Consider the following 17,432-nt stretch of genomic DNA (forward strand, 5'->3'; position numbering starts at 1 on the left):
TTGGCAACGGACTCTGGCCAAAGTCACAGGGCCGCAGCTTCGAAAAAGGTTGGCCGTGGTGTAACCAGGGGTGTGGCACTGCTTCTAATACCATCAGAGGGAAAGTGGAGAGGGCCTGGTAGTCTTCTGCAAGGCCCAGGCGTTCTGAGGAAGAGGGTAGAGGGAGTCCAGAATGTCCTTAACGAATAATAATAATAATAATAATAATAGTAATAATAATAATAATAATAATCAAAGACAAGCAGGAGGCTGGTGCCCGTGTCAGGCCTGGAGACTTTAATGTCCAGCTGGTTGGAGTGGCCTTTGTGACAGACGGACTCTGTCGCCGATCAGGCCTTTGTGAATGACGTCAGGAGCTCTGCCAGATCCTGCTTCTGGCTGGTGAGGAGAAGGGCCCGACCTGCCCGTCTATGGCCTCCTGCCTGGTTGAGGTGGTTCCTGACCACTGCTGCTCAGTCCACACAGCTGGCTACTGAGGGAGGGGAGGCTGCTGGCCTGGGCTAGCCCTTCTCCCTTCCAGCGCCTTCTGGCCCTTGGTCATGGCAGTTCTAAGCTGTGGCATTCTGGGTAGGCCTCACACCTGGGAGGAATAAGTGCATTCTGAGAGTCCCGGTGCTGGTTTGGACTGCCCAGGGAGGACCTGAGGCTCAAGCCTCCCAGGGCATGGCCCTGCCCTCTGGGGATTCTCGCTTCAGTAGCTCGGCTGCTGCCACCTCTACTTCCTCTGGTTCCATCTGGCAGGCATCCGCCAGGGCCTGGCCTGTTGCCATGACGAAGTTAGCATCTGCTGCTAAGGAGTCTAGTCCTCCTTGAACCAGAGCCTGCAGGGAGGAGAAGGAGACTTGGGTGGGTCTTCCAAGAGAACTGACTTCTGGGGCCCTCCACGGTTGCGCCTACCCTCTCCCCATGACAGAATGACGCCAGGTCACCCCTCGTTTGTGGCCTGCTGCTCTGTCCCAGCCCCACCTCACCTCCTGGATCAGGAAGGCAGTAGCTGGAGCTGTGCACCTGCCAGCTGAGTTCCTGGGAGCGCTCTCCTCGAAGTTCCTGCTGTGGGGTGTTTCCAGAGACCTTGGCACGGAGCCCACACTCTCCTCCCGCACAGGAGGCTCTGCCTGGAGGAACTGTTCCAAACACACAGAAGCAAAGATTCCCCCCCAAAGAGATGCACTAGAGCCAACTGATATACCGGAGCCCACAGCTCATCCAAGGGAGTCTCAACCAAGACCTACAGCCTGGGGAGGATGCAGGAACACAGAATCCTTCTGTGATGGACGGACTGCTACCTACAAGGCCTTTCCTCTGCCAGAGCCCCACTCCTAACGTCAGGCCAGGTGGCGTCTATTGGCACATCCTCCCAGGCCTTTGCCTTTGGTACCTGGCACGGGGAAGGAGGCACCTGGCCTCCAGGCATCTCTCTCTGGGTCATCAGTCCTTTCGATTTGTCCTCATGGGACTTGCTGTGAGGTCCTGTGGACAAGGCAAGGTAAGGTCAGTGGGGCTGCTGACTCCTGGTGGGCTGAGTCATCAGAGCCTTTCTTGGCCAGCTTCGGAAGGTAGTCTAGAAGAAAGACACATGGTGAAGCCTAACCAGCTCCAGGTCAGGCAGAAGTGGCCCAGCTCTCCTTGCCCAGTGCCTTGTCCTTACGGTCTGGAAGAGGCCGAGGGCCAGACTCAACAGCAAGCTCTTCTTCAGTGTGGCTATGTGCATGCATGTTACAGTGTGTGGGAGGGCAGGGAAGTAGCCCGATTGCTACTGCGCTCCAGCATTTTGGAGCCTCCCTCAGACTGGTAATAACGCTCTCCCTCCCAGGGCTCAGCTAGTGCCCATCCCATCATAAACGTGCCAAGTGGCTCTCCCAGGCTCTAAGGAAAGAGGGCACCCTCACCACCACCCCCAGGAGAAGGCCCAGCTTCTTAGTCACCGAAGGGACTGACCAGAGCCCCTGCAGGGCTGACTGAAGGGTCCTTCTCTGGGAGCAGGTGTGTCTGCCTCTTCCAGGAACTCCCTTTCGTAGCGGATGCTGGAATAGAAGCAGAGCAGGCTGGGACCCTTTCACTGAGGTACCAGTGAGCATCCTGGCAGACTGCAAGTGGCCTTCACTCCAGGGCTGATTCTGCCAGCGCTTGACTCTATCTGTCCTTGACTCTGGGGGAGCAAGCCAAACTCATGGCTGCCTCCACTCTTGCTCAATGCTCCCCTATCCTTCTCACATTCTGTATCACCTTAGCACTCTTAAGATGCTAATTCTCAACACTGACTACACATGGGCTCACTTGGCAAGCTGTGAAGACCACTGTGTGTGACCCACCGTAGACACTGGCAGGTCTGAAAGCTCCCAGATATTTCTCCTGTGCAACTGAACCCGAGAATCACTCTGGGCCAGCCTATGGACCTCGGTAACTCTTCTGTATTTGCTAATTGGTCCTAATTGGTCTCAATCATACCACACAACACACACTCTGAAAACAGAGGCCAGGTCCGATGCTTCCGTGTGTCCACACTACCTAGCACCATGGTGACTGACCCAAAGACGTGGGTCGAGCATTCTGGGCTGCACTCAAGAGGCCTCTTTGGATTGGAGTGAGGTGTGGGCAGGCCTGACCAGGGGAAGTAGCTGCCCAGTTGGTGCCTGCCCTGTCCTCCCCAAAGAGACCGCCACTCAGCTGGCCTGCCCCCCCCCCAGCAGACGCCCCGCTGAGAACCCAGTCCCTGTGTTAGGATGGCGAAGCGCCTCTGCCCCCACCTGGTTGTATTTTATGACATTTCCATCACAGTCTGGGATTAGTGAGATGGGAACTGCCCAAATCCAGCAACTGACCTTATCGCCCAGAATTTCCTACCGTCTGTGCGGCTGCTGGAGGCCCTTTACTAAACATGACTGTGTGACCAATACATTTCAGCGCCTCCCTACTGAGAACCACAGGAAGGCTGGCTCAGGTTTGCGGTCAACGCTGACAAGAGGCTGCCCCCTGCTGGCCACAGACGCCTCTTCAGTCCAGGTTTGCCTCTTGTGTTCGGGGGTGCAGAGTGGTCCCCAAGGGCACACAGAAAACAAAGGACAGTCTACACACTTCATGGTGCCTCCTTTCCACTCAAGCCTATCTCAGAATGCGTATACCCACAGTTGGAAGTTACCACTGTTACCTGGAAAACACTGGACTGTTTCCATGGTTGCTGTTGCCACAGGCAACATTGGCATTGGCATTGTTGGTATTGGCGCGAGCCAGAGGATGGGTGCCTGGGTTATGAGGGAAGTCCTCCAAGAAGACGGGTGACTCCAGTTCTTCCATCTCTATCTCAGCAAACTGGAGGGGTCTCTGGTTGGCCATGACAGGGGGCAGGGAGTTGGTCCTTTCCAGGAAGTTGTCCACTTGACCAAACAAGCCTCCGGTCCTCTAGAGGCAAGGGGGAGAGTGGGAATACTGAAAGCAGTGACTGGGTATGAGGATACGGAGCACATGGGGGTTGAGGGTCGGCTGTCACCCGGGGGTGATGGTGCTAGGAGAAAGCAGTGGCATTGGGAGATGAATCTGTAAGGCCAGAAGAAAATGGACTGAAAGGTGATACTGGAACATGGTCACCACCCTCAGCAAAGTCTAAATTTGATGGACAGACAGGATGCACGTAAGGAACCATACGGGTAGCACACCCATGAACACAAGGCACACTGAACTGGGAGTCTGCAGAACTGTGTTCCAGCTCCCCTCTAATCAGGTGATACGGGACATTGCACGTCATCTCTTTGGGACACCATTTTGTGAAAACCTAATAGAGTTTAATGGGGTATCCAAGGAGAATCTTCAAGATCCAATGGGTCGCAACTCTCCACAGAAGTAAGAATCAGGAACTAGCCTGAGTAGAAACAGATCCTCAGGAAATGGAATTAGGTAAGAATTTGTGAATAATGTCAGAAAGGGTGTATCATATTTAATACTTTTGGGTCATAGATTCTGAGCCCCAAAAGATGTGGGTGGCAAGGTGTAGGTGGTATCCTCATCTCCTGTGCAGCCTGGCTTCTAGTCCTTCTCTTTATTGCTACTTACTATGTCTGGTCCCTCAAAAGTGAGTCATGGCCCTCACTCACCCGGAATATCCCCTCCTCCATGGCAGCCTCCACCATGGCTCTCTCCAGCTCCTCCTCTGCTGTCAGGTCTCCTGAGATGGCGCGGTGGATCTCAGGAGCTGCCTCTTCCTCTATGGTCCGCAATCCAGCCTAGGGATGGTGAAGGGACAGATGACCCGCAGTTCAGGAGTGGAGACCAGAAATGCCTTCCCTGGCCCCACCTGTTCTGAACCCCTGCAACCATAGCCCTTCTGAAACCTGTTCTCCATCCTGGGTCAATATCACAGGACTATGAGGCCCCTGTGGTCCTGCTGTGGCCTGGGTGAGATAGCCTGCATTCTGAAAAGTCTCTAAGGGGTAGAGACTTTGTACCCCTCCCATCCAAGCCTTTCTTTATTGGGATGTGTTTTTTTGGTCAATGAAACTTCATATCATGGGAGGAGGTAGGATCTGTGGGTGGTATGTAGAGTGAGTAGAAAATTTCTTAATGGGTTTGGAGATTTAGCTCAGTGGTAGAGCGCTTGCCTAGCAAGCACAAGGCCCTGGGTTCGGTCCTCAGCTCCAGAAAAAAAAAATTTAATAAAGAAAAATGGAAAAAAAAAGAAACTTCATATCACAACTAATAGAACACATCAAAATGAGTGTCACCTGATAATTTCAAAGAGGACACAGTATCATGTCTGGGACATTCTTACCCCAAATGCACATTTTCTATCTAGTGTGAGGGAACATCAGACCAACCCAACCAGAGGGACAACGTGGCCTGTGTCCTCAAAAGGGCCAAAGGCCACATTAAGGAAAGACTGCCAAGTGATTCCAGAAAGCAAGATGCCAAGGCAAGATGGCGTGCATGCAAGGTGTATGATTCTGAGTTGGATACTTTTCCTGTGAAGGACATCATTAGGGCAGCAGTAAACCTTGAAGGAGGTGAGGGGTAGAGTACAGTTATGTATCAACACTCACTTCCCAGTTTCAGTGGTTGCATTGTGGCTGTGTGGGAGAATTATGTAGGGCAATGCCACGCTTTCTGGAAATTCACACTAAAGTATTCTGAGCCGATGGAGTGTCATGTGAGAGTTATTCTCAAATGGCTCATAGAAAACATTGCAATTGTGTAAAGTATAAAGTTATTTCAAAACCACCATGGCAATTCAAATACATTATTGAACATATGGCCCAGATGTGTGTGCATTTTGTTTTTAAAGACTTATTTATTTTAACTTTATGCATATGGGTGTTTTGCCTTTGTATTATTTCTGTGCATGTGTGTGTAGTGCCCAAAGAGGCCAGAAGGGGGCATCAGATCTTCTGGAACTGGAGTTACAGGTGGTTGTGAGCCATGCAGGTGCAGGGAACTGAACTTGGGTCCACCTTTGGAGCAGCAAGTTCTGTTAACCTCTGAGCCATCTCTCCAGTCCTACATGTCTACTTTGGAATTTTTGAATCATGGGCATTACAATGAACACAGAAAAAGCAGTCAAAAGCCCAATGAGATAAAACAAACAGTTCTAAACATTTCTTCTCAGACTCAGCGGAGCAGACCCCTGGTGGGGCAGGGTCTGTTTCTTTGGAAACCACTGCTCTGACTAGAGGTCTCTCTTTTGAAGAAATCAGATTTTCTTTGGTCTAGTCAATGAGAGATGAGGAGCTCCCAGATCTATTTCTGAGGCCAAAACACCCTCCATCATGGTCAGAACTGAACTATCTTCTCTTATGTTCTTGGTTGTGAGCCTAGCTTTTTTTTTTTTTTTTTTTTTTTTTTTTTTCGAGACAGGGTTTCTCTGTGTAGCTTTGCGCCTTTCCCAGAGCTCACTTGGTAGCGCAGGCTGGCCTCGAACTCACAGAGACCCACCTGGCTCTGCCTCCCGAGTGCTGGGATTAAAGGCGTGCGCCCCCACCCCACCCCACCCCACCCCCGGTGAGGCTAGCCTTTCATGGCTGATCTATCCCTCCAGCCCGGAACTATCTTCTCATTCTGTTCATCCAGGTCCCTTCTCTTTGCTTCCATCTCTGACGGTTGAAGATGGACCAGAGAAGAACTTAGTTCGGCAGGGATGTCCCTAGGAACCCGCCTAGGCGGGCTTACCTGTATCTGAACCGTGTCCTTTTTCGGTCGATACCCATAATATTCCTCCTGGCGCTTCATGAACTTCCGGAAGTGTTCCTGGATGAGGAATGTGGCATAGAACTTCCCCACCGTCACCTCGTCATCTGTAGACGGCCAAAAGGGAGGTAGTGAAGGCCAGTGGGAGTCTCACTGGGATTCGGAAGGGAAAGCTGAGGGGCCCCGGGCTCAGGTGCTCGGTCCATCCTGCTGAGGTGGTGAACGGGCGCCTTCCGCCCTGAATGGATGCCCTGTTAGATGCATAGTCTCAGCCGTCCTGTGTCTGCCCTAGACTCTGGTCTCCCCGGCAGCACTCACCTCCTATTGGAGGAATAACTTGATCCAGGAGCTTCATGCTGGTTCTTTTCCAGATCTTTTTGATGATGGCTCTCAGCTCCTCATTAGCTTGCTCGAAGTTGCCTGGGGCAGGGCATGAGAAAGGTAGGCGCGGCCCTGAAGTGGCCGGACTTGACCAAGTTTCCCCAGCTGCCTGCCGTTAGTTCTGCACGTTCAGTGTTCTTTTGGGGTAGCTGCTGTGCTCTGTCCTGACAATGGGATGGGGGCAGGGGGCCAGCAGCCCGACTCCTGGGTGCTGGACTTTACTCCCCATAGGTCTTGGCTCACAATGGTCAGACTGGTTAATTTGGTAGGGCATCATTTCTCTTTCTCTCTGTCAAAACGCCAAGTCTCTGCATACTCTAGCCTGTCCCGCGGTCCCCAAGCAGCCCTCCTGCTACCCTGACTTGCTCCTTCCTGAATGCTGGCTTCCCTCTTCTTGTCTGCCCATGGCCGCCTCAGATAGGGGGATGGCCCCAAAGGCCCTGGAACTCTGCCTCAACCCTGCTTTTAACCCTGCTCCTCCCGTGTCTGTATTCCAGGTTTAGGGGCTTAGAGGTTTAGTGGAATTAAGTATGGGCTCTCATGCCTGCCCAGGACTGAGTTCTCCCTCTGTCGCGCCTGGAACCACTCAGGGGGGACCCCAGCCCTGAGTGATCACCGTCATGCCTCAGGGCCTGACAGAGCTGAGGAACCTGAGACAGAACCTTAGTGAGCTTGCCAGGCAGAGCAGCCTCAGTCTCCCTGCAAGACCTGAAGGGCACGAGCAGCTGGTGACCGTGGCCTGGCTTCCTTCTGTCCACATTTCTGGGAATCTGTGTCAGAACCCACCCTCGAAGAGAAAGGGGCATCCGTGAGCGGGCTCTCACCTTCTGTCTTGATCTTGAGGGCTGTGCGTACCAGGGCGAAGAGCGTGGCATTGAAGGTGACTGTGCCGTCGCTGTTCAGGGGCATGTTCATGCCCACCAGCCTCTGTGCACAGACGGAGAGGGAGGACTCACTGATGTACTGGGACCAGGCCCAGCTCATCAGGTCATCCTCACCCGGGTGGCATGGGAAGGGATGGTTATAAGGGCTGCTGTGTTGGGCTGACTAGGGTGCATCCATGAGACCTGAGGTCAGCAGCGAGGGACTTGGAAACTGCTGTAGAACCTGGAATGTCTACCATGGCCCGTGTGTTACAGGTTTGCACCCTAGGGTGGTGCTGCTGGGAGATGGTATAAACTGTAAAGGGTGGGCCGCGGAGGGGGGGCAGCTTTGGGTCACTGAGGAGCAGGGTTTCTTTTCTCTTTGGGTCTTGGCCATGAGATGAGCAGGTTTGCTCCACCGTGGTTCTTACCATGGTATGTGGCGCCAACCCCTCCAACCAGAGGCCTAAATGCAGTGAGTTTACCTGATCTATGGATTGGAATCCCCAAACTGGGAACTAAAATGGCCCCTTTTCTCTCTCTCAGTTATTTGTTATGGCGGTGATCATCTGACTGATGTAGTGATCCGGGAAATCACTGCTGTAAGATGCCTCCTCCTAGCAGGCTCTCTCTGGCCACCTAGCGCCACAGCACCTGTTGATTTGGATCCCCTGAGCCACAGTTGCTTCGCCTCGCAGATTACCTTACATGCTACCCTGTGTGGGCAGAACTTCCCGAAGCCCAGAGGGGGCTGGATCCTCCTCAGCAGGGTCACCACATCCAGGTGCTTGATTCTGCCCCTGCGGGAGGACACACAGACTGGTAGATCCAGGAACGTCACCCAGAGCACCCCTGCTCTCGACTCAGAGAGTGAGAAAGGAGGGAAGGAAGTCAGGGGGCCAGGAACATTTCCTGGTTTTAAAGCTCGTTTAAAAGACCCGGGAGCCTAGTGTATTATTTTAAATACATTTTAGTAGTTCTTTGTAAATTTCATACACTGTGTTTCGGTCATATTCATTCCTGCCTCTGCCTCCCTCGACTCTTCTCAGATGCCCCCCCCCATAGCCTTTCAAAAGAAGAGAGGAGGTTTGGGTTCAGGGGTGCCCACTACAGAATGGGGTTCTCCATTGTGGGCAGATACATGCTTTCTTTCAGGGAGCTATCCTCTAGTGCAAGGGATCTGGATTTCACTTCCTTCATGTTAAGGCCATCCTTAGGTTTTGGTCAAGCTGAAAGTGGGGGGGGGGCGACTCTGGGGTTGTACTAATAAATCAAGGGAGTGGCGGCCCACTTCAGAGACCCCTCCAGAGCTGGGAACACAACTGCAGTGTGACCATGACCTCCAGAATAGGCCCCAAAGAGAGCAACCAGGAAGGTCAGGTGAGTACATGCCCAAGGCCCTGGCAGTAATGGAGGGCTGCTCTAGGAGCGTTCATTTGGGATGTTTTATGGACTGCCTTGTCCTCAGAGCTGGCTGGGAAAGAAATGAGACTTCTGTCTTGTTGGGAGCACAGAGGTCCTTGTGTTCCCAGATAAGCACTAAGAAACCAGGGATGTTAAGCACACAGGGTCTTTTCAAAGAAAAAGATGTACAACTTGTTTTCTGCCCAGAAGGCTGGGAATGGAGGTGGCTGATAGCCTAGGTGACCCTCGTAGTATCTGTAGGGCCAGGCCAGACCTGGCACCTCCAAACTCCCACAACCAGGACTGAAGGTGACCAATAGTCTAGATGACCTCTGCGCTATCTGTCTGATCTGCCCAGATCTCCCCCTAGACCTTTAAGATAGCACATGCAGCCTGTCTATAGACCCCATCTTCGTGGAAGAAGTGATGTGGACTTTGAGAAGAGGTTCGATGTAATTATGCTTTACTGTGCACACAGGATTGTGTTACACTAGGAAACTTTTTTCCAAATTGTACTGTATTTAAATATGGCTAAAATAAACTGCCTGGTGTCAGACTCTAAAGTTAGAACCAATACCAGCTACTGAGTCGTGTTGAACTGGATTTCTGTCTTGCCTCACACAGATCGATACTCTGCTGGCCTCGGCATTTGCAGAGACCCCCACATTGTTTGTATCCTAGGTGCTGAGTATGCACACATACAAACACACACACACACACACACACACACACACACACACACACACATATGCATACTTGGGATTGAGCCCATGGTCTCTCACATGACCAGCAAGCATCTATCACTGAGCTACATCCCAGCTCCCAGGCTCAAGTTAGTACTGTGGGGTAGTGATAGAAGCAAGTAAATTAAAAAAAAAGTGTGTGTGTGTGTGTGTGTGTGTGTGTGTGTGTGTGTGTGTTTGTGTGTCTGTCTGTCTGTCTGTCTGTCTGCCTGCCTGTCTGTGTGAGTGAATACTATGAGTGTTCAGGTACCCATGGAGGTCAGGAGAGACGACTGATCTCTTGGAGCTAGAGTTACAGACCGTTGTGGGTCATCTGACATGGTTGCTGGGAACCAAACTTGGGTCCTCTGGAAGAACAGCCAGTGCTCCTAACCACTGAGCCATCTCTCCAGCGCCCCCCTCCCCTCAGTAGTCTTTAATGTTCCCGTTGGAAGTATTTTAGAGGACAGTTGCCAAGGACTTGGACAGACTCGCCTTGAATTTTGGTGCCGTCACTTACTGTGGGACGCAGGACAACTTAATGTCTCTGCACCTCAATGTGCTCATTTGTGAGACCACGGTGACCAGAGGACATGTGCCTTAGGTTGTCGGAAGAACTGGATGAGCCAATACATGTAGTATTTAAACCTGATAACTGGGACACATTTAGCAAACGTGATCTTACTACTTCTTCTATCAAGAGAAGTAAGAGAGAAGTGCCCTCCCCCCAGGCTTTAAGGTGCAGGCAGATGGCCTGAGGAGCAGGCTAAGGGTAATGAGGACTCTAACTCAGACAGCCTGAGTGGGGCCTGGGACTCTGCATTGTAATCGATCTCCAATACAGCCGGTGAGCAGAGCCCAGAGTGAGCAGCCAGGCCTGGAGTGCCTGGTGAGGTATTGAGAGCCTCCTCACTCCTCACTCCCAAGTACTAAGTAGACACTAGAAGCTTGGTGAGCATTTCCTCAGAAAGTCAGGGGGTTTCTCCTCAGAGGGAATCCCTTCCAACTCTGAGACATGCCATGGAACCTTGGGTGGATGAAGGGAGAACAGATAGACTCCCTTAAAGGGAATGCTAGGATGAAAGGGTGGGCAGTTTGATAAGCACCCAGCACGGCCCACAAAGACTCACTTAGCCTCCGGGTCATACTCGGCCCAGATGGCCTTGAACTCATCCAGGTGGTGAGGGCCCAGAATGGACCAGTCCCTTGTGAGGTAGTCAAAGTTGTCCATGATGACAGCCACGAAGAGGTTAATGATCTGCAAAAAGATACAGGTTCCCACAGCACAGGCAGGTGAGGCAGTGACTGGTGTCGGGGTGGGGGACAGGACCAGACTAGGCATGGGCTTCTTCCTCATGCCAGGCCTCCGGCACACTCCACATCCCACACACAAGCGAGGCTGAACTTCCGTCCTTGCCCCGCATGAGCTCTGCCCAGGTGCTTGTGACCATTCGCTAAAACCAAGGTAGGGCACCTCTTGGGGAGCCATTCTGATTTCTGAGAGCTATTCTGCCTCTTCTGGCCTGGCCATGGCCCTCTCACCACGCCAGCCTTTTCCTGTCTACCCTGGGGGTCCTCTGAATTGCCAGGCTTGCTCACATACAGACTCCCTCCGTCAGAGCCAGGGCTGGGTCTTGTTCACGGTTCCTACCTCCTCACCTGTCTCTGTGCCTGGCAAACGTTAGACATCCAAAGGTTTGGGGGTGAATATAGGGAAGAAAAAGGAGCGCCCGTATGAGGGGGCCCAGGGGATGCCTTCCTCACAGACAGCCCTGCCAGCACCAAGTGACTTCATGCTGTTTCTGACCCGAACCAGGACCTCTTGACTCCTTTCCAGAGTGTCAGTTGTCTTTTAACTCAACATCTTTCTGGGCTGAGGAACAGTTAGGGTTAAATGTCTCCCTCTGGGAGCCTCCCTACTGGAAGTCAGCCTCATCACAGTCCTCTTGATTACAAACTGCACACGTGATGTGCATACTCTATAGAGTAAGCTCGCCCTGCACACAGTGAAAACATCTCGCAGCCTGACTGGAGCAAGAAAGATCTCACAAAACACAGACACCCCAAAGGATCAGAATAACGGACTGTCTAACAGTTTCCAGTGTCCCTGAGGTGTCCCCATGTAGGAGGTGATAGGCTCCACACCACCCAACCTCACCCCTCAAATAAGCCCCGCCCTGGCTGGAGCCTGCCGACCCCGTTCTCACCAGGAAGGCGCAGAGCATGTAGAAGCTGATGAAGTAGTAGTAGGCAAAGTTGGTGCCACATGTGTACTCCTCGCCCGGGGCGTAGTCTGACTCTGGGTCACACAGCTTCCCGTAGCTGCAGGCCAGCAGGATCTCTTGCCAGGCTTCTCCTGTGGCACACCTGAGCAGGGGAGAGACGCTGTGCATTGGCCTATATACGTGTGCTTGGTCCTGGGGAACGTCAGCCGGGAGCGGGGAACAGAACTAGGCTCCTCCCAGGGTAGGATCCCTACAGGCTTGGTCACAGTGACCCCTCTTCTCAGCAGCCCCTCTGCTCCACCTTTATGCATGGCGAGAGTAGAGCTGGGCCACAGAAAAGACCCTTTTTGGAGTGGAGTGGCTATTACACATGACGACCGTCACTGCAAAAGTGAGTGTCACCGATCAATGTCAAGGGTCACTGAGGCCTCAGCAATTTTCGAGAGGGACATTTGACCTCTGAACTCTCTTTCTGCTGGGTAAAATAGGCAGTGTTCCATTCAGGAGGAATTCGGTGCCAAAAATCAATGCAAGGTTTTCGTAACGGTGACAACTGGGTATCAAGCTAGGCAGGGGACTCCTCTAGTGCAGGGCCTGTGTGGGTCCGGTGCTGTTTGGAGGAGTGCAGAGGGGGACCCCTGGAGTGCAGAGGGGAACCCCTGGAGTGCAGAGGGGGGACCCCTGGAGTGCAGAGGGGGACCCCAGCAACGCCAGCGACTCGTGCCTGAAGAGCAGCAACACAGCTTGAGGGAAAGTCTGGAAGTTGTTGTTCCGGTTAATCTGTGTCCCGTCCACCATGGCGATCTTCCCGAACATCTGCAAAGCACAGAGAACCAGGATACAAGCAAGCACCTCTTCGTCTCTTCAGTCGTCTCCCGCCACGTCTGCGTGACCTGCTTCCTACCCTCACCCTTATTTCTCCCCGGTGCCTTTCACTTGGAACCGTGTCGGATCGGAAGCCGAACACACTGGATTCTTTCCTGGGTCCTGTAACGTTCTCCCTATCACACCAAACAAAAGGCAATTTCTCTACGGCAAGCACTAGATGAGTCAAGACTGGGGGAGGGGTTCTGGGCTAAGGCCTCCAGCTAAGGCTGTAGAGGCCAGGTCTGCTCCCTGAAGGGCACCACGTACCAGGGTCTCTCCTGGGCTACACCCTGGCTCGTAACACGGAGCATCTGGGGTTCAATTCTACCTCCTCTCTCAGCTTGGAGCTGACCCCTTGGCTCCTGGGATGTGGGAGACAGGGAAGTTGAGTATTCAGCTGCATGGTAGGTAGGTCTTTCTGGGTCCACAGACAAACCCTCCAGCTTAGCTAGGACCCACCCTTTGGCCTGGGCCCACCCGCCTCTCACCTGCATGCCGATGACTGCGTAGATGAAGAAGAGCATGACAATGAGCAAGGCCACGTACGGCAGGGCCTGTGGGGAAGAGGACGCAGCATCAGCTAAGTGTTTCACCCGCCTGCTCCGAGGGCCACAGAACCACAGCCCCGGGTCCTGCAGCCTGCCCTCCCTTGGCTCACCAGGGACCTGCCTGGCTCTGGAACTCTGGGACCCCACCCTGGGCTAGGGGCATCCCTGGGTCAGTTTCCTGGATCCCTGGTCTTGGCCTGTTGGGCTGGGCACCCGCACCTGGAAGGACTTGATGAATGTCCACAGCAGGGTGCGTACACCCTCCGCCCGGCTCAGCAGCTTGATCAGTCTCATGACCCGGAAGAGGCGGAAGAAGGCACTGGAGATGCGGGCGCTCTCATCTGGGTCCTGCGGGGCAGCAGCCCCAGAGGTCAGTCTGGGGGTGCCACTCCAGGGTAAGGGGCAGAGCAGGCAGGAAATGCAGTGCACGCACGCGCGGGTGGTTTTTTTTGTGGGTGTGTAAGTGTGTAAGTGTGTGTGTAAGTATGTGTGAGTGTGTGTATGTGTGTAAGGTGTGAGTGTGTGTGTGTATGTGTGTAAGGTGTGTGTATGTGTGTAAGTATGTGTGTGTGTGTGTGTGTGTGTGTGTGTGTGATGTTCATAGTGGGAGGATTCCAGTCCCACTTCACAGTCCCTATTGTCTCATAGCCTTGGACCATCCTGGGATGCGGGGCTCTGGGGCCGTGTGTCTCAAGAGGGTTGGATGTAGGGTCCAAGCTATGTAGTAAGCCAGTGCTTGGGAGCAGAGCAGGGATTCTTTCTGGGGTGAGGCTGCAGCAAGGCCCACTGCTGGCGTCCTGTTCATCTCTCCTACTCCGTAAACCGGCACTAAGCTGAGTATCTGGTGGCCCGTAATGTCTTCAGAAGTGTCCAGTAGCTTTACCAAGCTGTTTGCCGGACACTCAGCACGGTCACTCCCCCTTGCTCCACCCTACGCTTGAGTGTTGTAAGTTGGGCAAGCTCCTGCCCTTGTACCAGCCTTAGGCCTGTTCCCTGTGTGCCAATGTGGGCCCTGTTCTCTGTGCCCGCTAAACTGTCACGGAGGTCCTGTGCCCTCATCTATAGAGAAGGTATGGGGAGAATCCTCGGCCCATTCCTCAGGGCTCTAAGGTAGCCACTACATCCATGCATATTCTACCACAGAGCCCCCCCACCTCTGCCCAAACCCCAACCCTCACTGGGCCTGCTCTAGGGAGAGGAACCCCATGCGATCCATGCAGCCAGCTCAGCATGCAAGCTGCAGGGCAGGGCGAACAGGCTCATGCGGCCTGAAAATTACAACATTCCCGCAGCCTCCACCCAGGCAATACAGTCCCCCGCTGGAGGCCAGGAAAGTCTGTGGAGAAAAGAGACGAGGTGGAGGGGAGGGGAGGGGAAGAAAGGGGAGAGAAACACATGGGGGGGAGGTGAAGAGAGCTGTCAGAAAGGACAGACACGAGGAGAGTTAAAAGAGAGAAAAAGACAGGCAAGGGATGGAGACCCCACGTGGCTGCAGTTGGGGCAGAGAGTGGGTGGGAGCGAGGACGAAGCTCTAGGGAGTCGTGAGGCAAGAGGCCTGGGCAAGGACAGAGACAGGTCCCACCTCATCTTTGAGACGCATCTATGGGTGCCAAGGGCTTGGGTTCTCCCTGGGTCTGGGTTATGTGGTCCAGGGAACATCCTTGCTAAGGACATACTGGGAAATACATGCTCACAGTTATGAGTAGATTTCCCCCCCATCCCCTGTAACCAGGGTTGATGCCCTCCCAGAGGTCCAGCTTCCAGGGGGTGGGGGACACTGGAGACCCCTCCTCCCACCAGGTGTCCCTCGGCTCAGGACTGGGACCAGGATCAAAGCTCGCATCTCAGTGGCCTGGCTCCTCGGTGGTTGGGTATATGGGAGTGGCTATCTTTTCCTTGGCCACATTTCATGAGATGCCCGTCTTGGGAGCCCTGGGTCAATGAGGGAAGCAATCATTGAGCTTCCGTGCGTCTGCAGGGAGATTGGTCCCAGCACTCGGCTCCCTGCACCACTGGTCTCGATCCTGGCTGCATGTCAGATTCATCTAGAGAGTTATACAGTACGTGTACCACTGTTGGGACTCACCAGGCCAACGAAGCTAGGGACTATGGAACAGACCTGGTTTCAGTGCACACCAGGACAGTCTCACGTGTAGCCGGATGACAACCCTGTTCTTGTGTAGTCTGACCAGTAGCCACTCGCCATGAGTGGCCATTTGAATTACAATGAAAACCAAATAAAAGTAGAAACTAGTTCCTCAGTGCCATCAGCTACATTTTCAGTGACCAGGAGGTAGGTGCACGTGAACAGGGCAGGGTGGGTGGGGCTGGCATTGCGATTCTGACGGACAGGCAAGGCCCTTCCCTAGTTTGTATGTCAGGAACGGAAATCAGCCTTAACATGACTCAATCACATATTCCTGGTAAGGGAAAAAATTTTCCACTTCTGAAAACCAAAGTATGACCATGACATCCTCCACAGCCAAGAGAAAGGTCTCTGGCACATGGGTCTCAGACTTTGAGAAGTAACTGTTTGAATTGGAGCTGTTTATTCTGGCTGTTTTGAGTTCTGTCTTCAGGCTACTTGGGACAAGTATGGCTCTCAGGCCACAGAACATGTTTTCTTGGCAAACAGCATGCATGAAAACACACAGCACATATACACTACACATTATTCTCCCTCCCCCACCTCTCTGATTTTTCCCAGAGACCACCCCCTACCAGGCCTGAGCAGATGGAACTGTCTGTCACCATTTGTGATGAGGTGACCAGGGTTCCAGGATCCTCCCTAGTACAACAGACAGTTGGTGTTGGCAGCCAAGTCCCCAGAAGGTGCCACTTTCCCTGGGGCTGGGCTTTTGGAGCCTCCACCCAAGGCCCCTTCCTCACAGACTCAGGCTTTTTTCAGCTGGGCTCCCCTTTCAGGCATCTACAGGGTTGATATCTGTCTTTCCCATCAACTTGGTGCTTTGGGCTAGGAGGTAGGAAGTTCAGAAGGAGGCCCTGCTATGATGAGTCTCCTGCCTCGAATGAGCTATCACTTGAGTAGAATCTCGCTGCTCCCAGCTGGAGTGACTTAGATAGATGAATATCCTCTCTTTTCTTCCTCTTGGCTTCCTCTGCCTGTTACTGGTTCCTGGGTGTGGCTCAGTGATGAGCCAAGAAAACACTGTTTTTTTGCATTCTGCTTCTGATCTTTGGATCGCTTCTTCAGCCTCCTCTCACCTTTTGCTCAGCCTTCAAAATACACCCCAAGTTGACCACCTCTCACACCTACAGCCAAAACCTTCTCTGTCCCTGCCATGTGGACTGCTGCATGCCCTCCTGGCTGCTGTCCATGGGTCAGCCCTGGTCCTCCTAGCACAAGCTCAACATGGCAGCCACAGTGATCCAGTCAGATCTCATGTCTGAGCTTGTCTGCACTTCCAAAGAGCTCTTCGCCATCTCAGAGATCTGACCACAGCTTGTTAGCTCTGTTCTGCCCATTCCGGGTACAAGGCTTCTGCTAGCCTCTGTATCCAGCAGGCACGCTCCTCCTACAGGCCCTTCACACATTCTCCTTTTGCTTTCCAACAGTGTCTGTCATAGCGACACTCCTTTGCTCTATTCAGATCTCGGCTCCAATACGCTCTTAACACCACCTCTCATTTCCTTCCATGCTCCATCCTTACCCACTTTGATTTATACCATGCATTCTATCATGTGGTTGATTTATTGTCTGCTGCCCACTACAGTTTTCTTCCTGCTGAGCCTCCAGCACCCATACAAGGCACATATAGGTATTCGGTAAGTGTTTAGTAAGTGGCATAACGGACTGAATCCTTAGAGAAGAGCTGCTTTTTAGTCATTAGATTAAATCTCAGAAGTGGAGAGCTCACCCTTCCATGACTTGATCAAAACCTTTAGTGGGTTCTATAAAGTGAGTGGGCTCATGAAGTTACAGCCTCCCCAGCCTTGTCCGGCCCCCTTCTCCCCTCTGCATGTCCGTATGGACCTATTGAGACATCCCAGCATGTCTGACCTCTTCACATCCTCTCCCACATATCTCCAGAAGTTTCCTGCCTGGACATGTTATCCTCCTCATCTCCACTGCTACCTCCTACACTCCCCAACTCAGCCGCAGACAACCTCTGCTGGACACTGAGTTCTTTCTTTTCTTTTGGTTTTTCGAGACAGGGTTCTCTGCGTAGCTTTGGTGCCTGTCCTGGATCTCGCTCTGTAGACCACGCTGGCCTTGAACTCCACGAGATC

At 53.0% G+C, this 17,432-nt stretch overlaps 1 protein-coding gene across 1 annotated transcript in view; it reads right to left on the bottom strand.

The window, feature by feature from the left end:
- Positions 1-246: 246 nt before the first annotated feature.
- Positions 247-17,432, bottom strand: part of Cacna1s (calcium voltage-gated channel subunit alpha1 S) — a 94,881-nt gene continuing 77,695 nt past the window's right edge. The window contains 17 exon segments of the mRNA XM_037211376.1: positions 247-669; positions 672-821; positions 972-1,124; positions 1,379-1,470; positions 1,939-2,024; positions 3,149-3,399; positions 4,089-4,217; positions 6,154-6,278; positions 6,490-6,591; positions 7,377-7,479; positions 8,119-8,215; positions 10,672-10,799; positions 11,749-11,908; positions 12,491-12,582; positions 13,122-13,187; positions 13,401-13,529; positions 14,461-14,517. Coding sequence (XP_037067271.1) covers positions 538-669; positions 672-821; positions 972-1,124; positions 1,379-1,470; positions 1,939-2,024; positions 3,149-3,399; positions 4,089-4,217; positions 6,154-6,278; positions 6,490-6,591; positions 7,377-7,479; positions 8,119-8,215; positions 10,672-10,799; positions 11,749-11,908; positions 12,491-12,582; positions 13,122-13,187; positions 13,401-13,529; positions 14,461-14,517 — 2,052 coding nt within the window. The 3' untranslated portion in view covers positions 247-537.

The sequence above is a fragment of the Peromyscus leucopus genome, chromosome 15 (assembly GCF_004664715.2).
Source record: "Peromyscus leucopus breed LL Stock chromosome 15, UCI_PerLeu_2.1, whole genome shotgun sequence".
Lineage (NCBI taxonomy): Eukaryota > Metazoa > Chordata > Mammalia > Rodentia > Cricetidae > Peromyscus > Peromyscus leucopus.